We start from the raw sequence: 10,695 nt of genomic DNA, 5'->3' as shown, positions 1-10,695 counted from the left end.
GGAGTTATCTCCCATAGCTACTGATAAAAATAGTTGAAGTTATCTTCCATAGCTGCAAGGCAAGAAACCATGCCAAGGTAAGGTGAGGTCACCACAAGCCTTTATAAGAGCCCACACTTTGGATGTTCCAGGGAGATTTCTTAACCCAATCTGTGGTGCCTGGATCTTAACCAAAGCACCAGGCAAACCGAGATATAGCCATGGTTTTTCTGGTTGCCTTGCTCCTGCTGCTGGCTCTTCTGTCTTTCTGGAGGGTGGCAAAGGGGAAGCTGGACCCCCAGTTCAACTACCCCAAGAGCCTGCCCTCACTGCCGATAATTGGCAGTCTGTTGCATCTTGTTGGACATCCCCAGCTTCACCTCTTTTTCTGCAGACTGCAACAGAAGTATGGCACACTCTATGCTCTGTATATGGGCTCCCACTATGTGGTGGTGGTGAACAGCTACATCCACGCCAAGGAAGTGCTGCTTAAGAAAGGGAAGATTTTCGCCGGAAGGCCCCATACGGTAAGCAAACTTTGAGTGTCTGTCTAGGTCATAAAAGTTAGTGATTAGAGCAAAAGCTGTGAGAAAAGAAGAACAGAGAGTGCAGTTCCACCCATAGGGCAAGGCCAGCATGACACTTTATCACAAATGCTGAGAACAGCTCCTTTTTCCATAGTATAGGTGTTCCCCCTTCCTGTTTTGAAATGTATAGCTTGGACATTTAATATCAAGTAAGATGTTTTTATAAATATGATCAGAACAGGTTTAGGGGTGCACTAGAGATAACAATGAAATATATAATTTAAGAACTGTGATCTCTGAAAAACTATTTAAGCAATTTGTTTCAAAAAGACAATACAGAGAAAGCAGAATTTCTTAACAGTACCTATAGAAATATAGAAGAGCCTGTTATTAAGAGAGGTTGCTTACTTCCCTGGACTTTGTATTTTACAACATCCTTTATGAGAATGCAATCCTATGCAGTGTTACCCTGGTCTAGGCAAAATGAAAATCAATGGGCATTAAATTGGAGTAACTCTGCATAGAAGTGCACTGTCAACCACTTCAGTGTAACTCCCAGAAGGAACTTCATGCATGAAGTTGTCCTACAGAGAAGCAATTTTTGGATAGAAACACCACCACCCCCCGCCGCCCCCCATGTATATAATGACCAGTTAAGCACAGCCTGATGGTGCAATCCTGAAGGGGGGGGCAAAAGCCCCTAGGAGGCAGAGTGATCTGGTGCCAGCATAAGTGCCACTTGCACCATCAAAATGGGCATTTATGCTGGCGCTGGGGAGCAGAGCAGCAGCGCTACGCACTGGTACAGCTGCAGCAGCAGCATACCTCCGGTGCAGGGGCTTGCGCCAGTGCCAAAGGGGGCATTCCCAAGGTGGGGAATGCCCCCTTTTGCCAGCGCGAAATTGTGCCTGCAAAAATGGTGTCACAGACTCATGGAACTGCATAGAGCAGTTCCATGGGGGGTAGGGGGAGCTTTGATTTTTGGCTTAGCAGCTGTAGTCCAGCAAGTTGCTCAGGAGGTGGTTTCACTGCACTGTGGCTGTGCTGTCCCCAGCTGTGGCGCAAGTACTCCCCTTTAGGATTGCACTCTGAGTGTTTATCTTGTTGCCAGCACATAGTGCCGCTACCAGGATAATTACTTGTGCCACACTTCACAAGTGATTGTGCACACAGTTTGAATGGTCAAGAGATAACCCCTTACTTTCTGTTGAAACATGATCCCTTGCTTGATAGGGAGCATATGTTGTTTCTTATATACAATAATGAGGTATGTTGTTTGTGTTACTAATACTTAATATATGCTTGCCAGTTCTATGTACTGCTTGGGAATTTAAATAATCTAATCTTGCACATGACCTAGAGGAGAAGACTGATGACTTTTAAGCATCTCTGGAAGATGTTCATTTAATCTTATACTTGCAAAATGAGCTAGCACAGTAGATTCCACATTCAATTTTGCCTTGCTAATATGGCAAAACAGTTCTACTGTTAAGATTTTTTAAAAGTATGTACATCCCAATTCAAGTATCCTATACCAAACAAAAGAAAAACATACTAAATGTGTCCCCAACAATAGAAAGAAGGGACAACAAAGATGAATACCCATATACCAACCACACTCACAACTGACTGCAGCCCTATCATCCTGGGCAGTTCATGCATCTGGGAGCTTCACTGGGGTACAATGTCAGAATCCACCCTTCCAAGCAGCAATTTTCTCCAGGGGAACTCATCTCTGTAGCCTGGAGATCAGCTGTAATTCCAGTAGATCTCCAGACCCCACCTAGAGATTGCCAACCTTAAAGTGACTGGACAGGGGGGTGAATAGCATCAGGTCCTGCCAGAAGCCCTGAGCACTGTCCTACTTTAAGGTAAGCTGGTGCCAGCCCTGCCATAAGAAAAACAGAAGTCCCATGGGGGCATTTTGTGATTGGATTGTCTGTAAAAACTGAGTGAATGAATCATGTCGATTCCAGAGTCAAATGATAAACAAGTGAAGTATAGTCAAAGTTATTAATATTGATTAGAATCAAGATCTCATGTCTTCTCTGAAAGAAGGGGAGGGACTCCACCCTGTTGGCTGAGTGTCTGTTGAACATACAAAGACTTGTTTAAGTATATTATGGGCAACAAATAGCCATTATATTGATATTATGAGTAACTTTTAGGTATGGCATGGATTTTTAAAAGGCTAATTTAATCCACCGCATGGTTGTTCCTCTTGCAATTGTGTGATTGTGAGTATTCCCCTTCAAAGAATATTCAAACCACGTGAAGGCCCAACCTGTTGTATCATGAGATGTTTTGGAAAAGGGAATGCAGTGTTCTGAAGCCTTTTTTCCCCTACTGATCCAAGGTGACCACAGATTTGCTGACACGGAATGGGAAAGACATTGCCTTTGCATCTTATAGCCCTCTCTGGAAATTTCAGCGCAAGTTAGTGCATTCTGCACTTTCCATGTTTGGAGAAGGCACTCTGCTCCTGGAAAACATCAGTAAGTGCCCCAAAAGCAGTGTTGGGTTAGCTGTCAAGGCAACAGCAACAAGACTGTGTGTGAGGGGGGTGCGGGGGAGAAGAGATGGGAAGAAGATCCTGGTAATGATACTTGTAGCCAAACATAATGGTAATGAGGTAATAATAACTGTACTGCAGATTAGCTTATTTTTGAGTGGAGATAGGTACAACATTTTAAGTGGTTTCAGCACAGAATTGCTGCATTCCAAGTAATTTTTTTTCCACATAGGCTCTATGTAGGGTTGCCAACCTCCAGGTAGTAGCTGGAGATCTGCTGTTACAACTGATCTCAAGCCAATAGAGATCAGTTCACCTGGAGAAAAAGGCCACTTTGGCAATTGGACTCTATGGCATTGAAGTCCCTCCCCAAACCCTGCCCTCCTTAGGCTCCACCCCAAAAACCTCCCACCGGTGGCAAAGAGGGACCTGGCAACTCTATACCCAATCCACCAGCTCATTCTGGTTATTTAAGATATGCCCTCATACCATTCCTGCCCTATTAATACCCTTCCATCTCCCTCCCCCCTTCTCGTAAAGGTTTCCTCATCTCTTCATGTATCCTTCCTTCTCTGCTTTTCTTCCAGTCTGTCAAGAAGCAGCAGCCCTATGCAAAACACTGACCTCGGAGCAGGATACTCCCCTGGACATGGCGCCTGAATTGACACGTGCTGTTACTAATGTGGTGTGCTCCCTATGTTTCAACTCTTCCTACCATCGTGGAGACCCTGAGTTTGAGGCCATGCTCCAATACAGCCAAGGCATTGTAGACACCGTGGCCAAAGAGAGCCTTGTGGATATCTTCCCTTGGCTTCAGGTGAGATGGGTGTGGGGAAATAAACAACACACGTAATCAGCCTCCAGGCAGGATTCCAAAAGATGAAAGGAAGGCCATACAAAATTAATAACTTAAACATTAGCCAACCAAGCCCCAAGCAGGCAGCTGCCCCAAATGACCCCCCTATGTGGGCAAGCAGGCAGGCATCCAACCGGTGGCGCACTCACCCATCTGGTGGCACAGGATGGTTTGTTGCACCAGCCGGGCATAGCCATCCAGCCACATGCTGGAGTTGCTCCTGTTCCGCATGATCAGGGCCAGATTCTAAGCCGGCTCCTGCTACCTCTGCCTGCAGGGGTGAAATGAGGACACACTGGCTAAGAACTCCCTCCCCCATGCATTCTGGCCCTGCCCCCTTTAACCCTTCCATTGTTGCCACTTCCGCCCCCAGCCCTCTCGTAGTACAGAGGGAATACGTTTCTCCACGGCCCGGGTGGGAAAGGGTTAACACAGTTTCTTGGGTGGTCCTAGCAGCTCCATAGCTAACGACTCTTCTGCAAGGGAGGAAAAAGGTTCCTTTTCTCAGCAAAACAAACTCACATCCGCCTTGAATAGAGGTTATTCCTGTCCACGGATGGGAGCGGATCACCAGTCTTAGATCCTTCTGAGCTAGAGATCTGCCAAGACCCACAAAGGGCCAGACCAAATGATTTTGCGGGCCTTAAACGGCCCCCAGGCCTGACATTCCCCACCCCTGCTGTATACTATATCCCAGATTGCTTAGTGCTCAGGGGGTGGGGAGTCCCTCTTCACCACTGGTGGGATGTTTTTGGGGCGGAGCTTGAGGAGGGTGGGGTTTGGGGAGGGGAGGGACTTCAATGCCCTAGAGTCCAATTGCCAACGTGGCCATTTTCTCCAGGTGAACTGATCTCTATCGGCTGGAGATCACTTGTAATAGCAGGAGATCTCCTGCTAATACCTGGAGGTTGGCAACCCTATCTTTTAAGGAATATTAAAAACACAGGGCATTCTCAACCTGGAGGGGCTCTGCTCCCCCTTTAATTCCCTGTTCGAGGTGGAGCTCAGTAATTGCCTGACCTGCTGATCCAGGGCAGAGCCAACAACTAGGGCCCCTTCCCTTAGCAGCTGTTCCATCCTACTCACTGCCCCCTTGTTAGGGTTGCCAACCTCCAGCTATTACAACTGATCTCCAGCCAACAAAGATCAGTTCACCTGGAGAAAATGGCTGCTTTGGCAATTGGACTCTATGGCATTGAAGTCCCTCCCCTCCCCAAACTCCACCCTCCTCAGGCTCTACCCCACAAACCTGGCCACACCCCTTGAACAGCCCACATTTATGCGCCAGTGCACAGTCATCGCATTCACAGAGCTGTGCCAGTGCCCAAGAGCAGCAGCTTTGCGATATGCTGGTGTAGGGGTCAGTCCGCTCCCTCTACTCCTTTGCCCCCATCCTTATGATTGCACTGTTAACATGCTCCAGAAGGCATACAAAGTTGGGAGATCTGGGGAATCAGCCAGCTCAAACCCTTGAGAGCTTAGTGAATTCTGGAGGGGAAGGATTGAAGGCTTGGGTGGAATTTCCAAATTATTCCCCAGCCTCATGGTTCCTTATGGGTCCCCAGCTTGATATTTCCCAGCTTTCCATTTAAAAGGAAGCATTCAAGGAATCTACTAAATAAATATTAAACCCCAACCGGTGAAAGCAGGCCTCTTCCCCACCCCACTCCTTCTCTGGAGTGGCTAGTTGCTGATGTAGTGACCAAATGTAGCTGGATCAGGCAAACCCATGGAGAGCTGCAGAGTGGTTGACCACTGATGGAGTCATGGGACAGCAACATCTGGTGCGCAAAACTGAATGGCAGGGACTGGCACAGGGGTTATGGGAAGGTGGCTTCTAAACTGTAGTCTGTAGACAAAGGCTGTCATCTTGTTTCCCTTTCCAGTTCTTTCCCAACAAGGGTTTGGCCTTGCTGAAGCAGTGTGTGGAAAAGAGAGACCAGCTCCTGCAGCAGCAGTTTGCGGAACATAAAGTAAGTCCTTTCAGGAAGAAGATGCAACATACAGGGTGGCAAAGCCTTCCTCTGCATCCCACCCCCATCTCATCATAACAAAGGGGCATTTCAGTAGTAATAACTAACTGAAATTGCTCAAGTTTTGATGCATTGCTCCGCTGTGGCAGTCAAGGCTTTAGCTTCTGCCTATTTTTCTGGTGTTCCGCAAGCTATGCTCACAGCTGATCTCACAATTTCCCTGCCAGGAAGCATTCATTAACGATTCAGTCACTGACTTAATGGGCTCACTCCTGAGAGCCAAGCTGAACATGGAGAACAACAACAGCAGTCTGTTGCCTGGGATGGAACTGACAGATGACCACCTGCTCATGACGGTGGGGGACATCTTTGGGGCTGGTGTCGAGACCACCACTACCGTGCTGAAGTGGACTATGCTGTATCTACTGCACTACCCAGAGGTACCTGCTCCTCTAGGCACAACCTAGCTTCTTGGGAGAAGGGATGGTTTTATTTCTTTTATTCGATTCACATCCCACTTTTCTATTCAATATCTAGCATGAATCTTTCATTGTGAGAATGGGCAATCTGAGCCTTGCAGAGAAGAGTAGCTTACACGTGTAAAATGAGCATAAATTCCTTCCTCAGCAGTGTATTCCATCATGATAGACTTAAAATAGTATCTTTCATTTATCTCTGGGTCATGATGCCCTTTTGCAAGGAACTGCCCTGTTCAGCACAATAGTTCTTGCTCTTTGCTCTTGTTATGTCATTCTGTTTCTATAGATACCAAACTTGGGCAATATAGTATATATCATATGATATTTTTTTTCTTCACAGTGTGCTGAGCATTCCTTGGCTATGATAACCCCTTCCCCTATCCATGCATAATTACTTAGCAGTAATCTTTGCAGTAATCTTAGCAGTAAACATTGAAGAAAACTGATAGGAAGAAAGTAGATTCTTTTGAAATGTGGTGTTGGAGGAGAGTGTTACGGATACCATGGATGGCCAAAAAACAACAAATCAGTGGGTTATAGATCAAATCAAGCCTGAACTGACCCTAGAAACTAAAATGATTAAACTGAGGTCACATTATGAGAAGACGAGAGTCACTGGAGAAAACAATCATGCTAGGAAACGTTGAGGGCAGCAGGAAAAGAGGAAGACCCAACAAGAGATGGATTGACTCAATAAAGGAAGCCACAGCCCTCAGTTTGCAAGATCTGAGCAAGGCTGTCAAAGATAGGACATTTTGATTCATAGGGTCGCCATGAGTCGGAAGCGACTTGATGGACTTAACACACACACACACACACACACAATCTTCGGCAACAACAGGATCCACAACATTTTGATAGCGGTTGCTTTGCTCAAGTGTAATTTGAATAATCACCATCTATTTAGAGTTCATGTACTCTTAGCAAACTTGTGGGCAACGGTGGCTGTTTGACCAGAGGCACACTGTGCACACACTGCAGGTGCACCACACGACATATCTCACCATGAATTGAGCTATGGGGTCTCAATCACTCACCACAGAATGACTTTCTCAGTGCCACCATTTTGCACGTTTTCAATGGCTTGGATCAACTGTCCCCATCTATGCAACGAGGCACCGCTTTCTGATGGCTCAACACATTAGAAAACTCGCCATGTGCGGCACGTTAAAATGGCTTCCATGGGTCAGCTATAACACAGACACATGATCTCACCAGAAAAGCACCACCACTGCAATACACAAAACATTTAGAGGAATATTATTGCTTCCTGTGTGCTTTTGGTTACCACACTAGATCTTTTTGTGGAGAGAGAGTGGGAGGCACCACAGCTTCTCACTGCCACTTAGAGAAAAGGAATAATGTATGATACTCCTTTTCCCAAAGTTTTTGCCTTCCATTCTAGGAAAAACCACTTGGTTTATCAGACATTTCTTTGGACTTGATGTCCACATTAACTGTTGGCTAGCCTAACAAGGGGAATGAGAAAGGATGCATAGCATCTAGGTAAAACAACAGGTGAGGCGCGCCACAGTTGTTTTCCCTATTCTTTACCTCACTGTCACTACCATCTGACTTGCCCATATCATTCCTTGTACCAGGTGCAGCAAAAGATCCAAGAAGAACTTGATCAGAAAGTCGGCTTTGACAGGTATCCCCAGCTCAATGACCGGCAGCACCTGCCTTACTTGGAGGCCACCATTAGTGAGGTTTTGCGTATCCGCCCTGTCTCTCCACTCCTCATCCCACACGAAGCATTGGCAGATACAAGGTGAGGGCTGGATCCAAGGATGAAGTCTGATGCAAAGCCACGAAGGGGGATAGGCGTGATTCTAAATAAGGGACTGGTGGGTTTTGGTGTTTCTGCAGCATCGGGGAGTTTGACATCCCTAAAGGAGCTCGAGTTGTAATCAATCTCTGGTCCATTCACCATGATGAGAAAGAATGGGATAAGCCAGGAGAATTTAATCCAGGTAGGTGTAAAATGCTGCCTCTCCAGGTGGCTAACAGAGATGCTCTTTCACCTTTTGATCTACATGCCATTCCTGTTTGCCCAGGCTAGCTTTCTAACCTTCTCTTACTCTCAAGCTTGTGATGGTTGTTATGCCTAACCGTATTCCCATAGGCTTGCCTGATCTGTGTTTCTCTTCATTGGTCCCTTGACAAAATGGCTGTGCCTATCCATACCCCAAGGCTGCAGTTTTGAATGGCATTGAAACATCAACAGAAACTCAAGGTGGCATGTTGAATTCCTGTCTAAATTTGGAAAGTTAATATGATTTATTTTTATCTGACACTTCTTCCAAAGAGCTCAAGGTGGTTCTTTGTTTTTATGTTTTATCTTAACAAACCTGTAGGGTAGGTTAGGGTCACAGACGTTCAGTACAATCCTGAACAGAGTTTTGCCAAGCCAAAATGGCAAGGGGGCATTATTTGCCACACTGGAGGGGTTCCATGTGCACTGATGCTTGCATGCGGAACCCCTCTAACAGGTCAAATACACCTCTCATGTGCTGTTTTAGCTTGGGAGAATAACTCAAGGGGACAGGACCCTCTCCTCCCCTGTGTTGTGGTCCTGGGCCAAGTTGGGGCCCTGCCCAGTGTGTCTTTGAGTCCCCATAGCAGTCTCATGGAAGCTATAATGTCTAGTTCTGCTGTCAGTGGGGATTTGAACGCAGGTTTCCTGTCCTAGTGCAACACTCTGACCATTAGACAACTTTGTTTCTATGTAGATTTTCCAAACAGCTTCCACTATAATTTCATTGTGTTTGACATATTTCCTGTGTGTATGTAAAGTGCCGTCAAGTCTCAGCTGACTTATGGCGACCCCTTTTGGGGTTTTAATGGCAAGAGACTAACAGAGGTGGTTTGCCAGTGCCTTCCTCTGCACAGCAACCCTGGTATTCCTTGGTGGTCTCCCATCCAAATACTAACCAGGGCTGACCCTGCTTAGCTTCTGAGATCTGACGAGATCAGGCTGGCCTGGGCCATCCAGGTCAGGGCGACATATTTCCTAGGGAAATTTTAAATAACACATATCTGTACCACTTCAGGTCGTTTTCTGGATGAGCAAGGGAACAGACTCTACTCTCCTTCACCTAGCTACCTACCCTTTGGAGCTGGTATCCGAGTCTGCGTGGGAGAAGCACTGGCCAAGATGGAGCTTTTCCTCTTTCTTGCTTGGAGCTTGCAAAGATTCACATTCAGCGTTCCTGAAGCTGAAACACTGCCTGCACCAGAAGGAACATTTGGGGTTGTACTTCAAGTACCAAAGTTCAAGGTGAAAGCCACACTGCGGGAAGCTTGGAAGGGCCTGGTAATAGATCAGTGATGTTACTTTGGACTAGATCAGCTGCCCTAAAGGAAGAGACTTGAAGTTTGTTCAGCTGGACCAGTGAAGAGTTTACTGGAGAGGTTTGTACATAGGGGGCTGTCACAAATGGGAATATCACTACCCCATACTGGAGGGATGACGGCAGGAATCACTATGCTGTTTGGATTGCCATTAATCGGACTAAAGCAGAAAGTGCATTACTGTTACTGTTTCTCTTTACAACAGTAGCTGCCTTCTCTCTTCCAGTTTCCTGGTGGACTAATCTGGGATGCAGGGTATTGTATGATAAAGCAATGGCAAACCTGAGGTGTCAGCAACAAAGAAATTCAGGACTATATGGACCCTACCCCAAGACCCTCAGTTGTGTGAACTAAAAAGTATTGACAATACTGACTTTGATGGACCAAAGGTCTGATTCATTATAAGGCAGCTTCATGTATGTGTTCATGTGAGACAGCAAGATGAGAGAAAGATGAGAAATTATAAAGGGACTGCTTTAAGACACAAAAAAGTCTCCAGTTAAAGACCAGGTGTAATTGGGGAAACCCTGTGAGCAAGTCAAGACTTTAGATGACAAAAAATTGCATTTGTAGAGGGAAAGTGAGATGTTGGTTAGTTCCCATGGCTGAGGGCTGTGTATTAAAGCTCTTGCTGCGATTGATGAAGCTTTCCGGTGGTCTTAAAGTACGTGCCTCAATGCTGTCACAACTTAAGTGTCTCACAAACGGATCACACGCCAGTTCTAAGGATCTTGCACACAAACACCCTTGTTGGATTTGCTTACTTTGCTCCTGCTATTCCGCCCCCCCATCCACCTTCTTCTTTTCTTTTAATGAGCAGAGTGGGCTGGCAGCTGTCCTTGGGGAAACCTTGAGCTTTCATTGAAATAGGCCTATAGTCAGACGTACAAAGTTGTTTGAACCCTTACACTGGGCAATCCTGTGCTTACCTAATGAAAGGCTTGTTACATTAAAAGGAAAGTTGAAAAACAGCTAGTTTATTTTTCTGTATATGTTATTAGCTATAGAATCACTG

General features: G+C 46.0%; 1 protein-coding gene across 1 annotated transcript; it reads left to right on the top strand.

The window, feature by feature from the left end:
• The first annotated feature begins 200 nt into the window (after positions 1–200).
• On the top strand, positions 201–9,657 carry LOC130478295 (steroid 17-alpha-hydroxylase/17,20 lyase). The gene is made up of 8 exons (XM_056850444.1): positions 201–506; positions 2,863–3,001; positions 3,606–3,835; positions 5,761–5,847; positions 6,075–6,287; positions 7,928–8,097; positions 8,196–8,299; positions 9,380–9,657. The coding sequence occupies exons 1-8, from the start codon at positions 201–203 to the stop codon at positions 9,655–9,657; spliced, it is 1,527 nt and encodes a 508-aa protein (XP_056706422.1).
• Positions 9,658–10,695: the final 1,038 nt, after the last annotated feature.

Source organism: Euleptes europaea, chromosome 5 (genome assembly GCF_029931775.1).
Source record: "Euleptes europaea isolate rEulEur1 chromosome 5, rEulEur1.hap1, whole genome shotgun sequence".
NCBI lineage: Eukaryota > Metazoa > Chordata > Lepidosauria > Squamata > Sphaerodactylidae > Euleptes > Euleptes europaea.
This window is presented reverse-complemented; position numbering and strand designations above follow the sequence as displayed.

Bases quoted from the DNA above. Each gene is read 5' to 3' on its own strand.
- LOC130478295 (XM_056850444.1), top strand. From the start codon at position 201: ATGGTTTTTCTGGTTGCCTTGCTCCTGCTGCTGGCTCTTCTGTCTTTC. The intron at 3,836-5,760 runs GTGAGATGGGTG...TTCCCTTTCCAG, and splicing joins ATATCTTCCCTTGGCTTCAG to TTCTTTCCCAACAAGGGTTT. The intron at 5,848-6,074 runs GTAAGTCCTTTC...TTTCCCTGCCAG, and splicing joins AGCAGTTTGCGGAACATAAA to GAAGCATTCATTAACGATTC.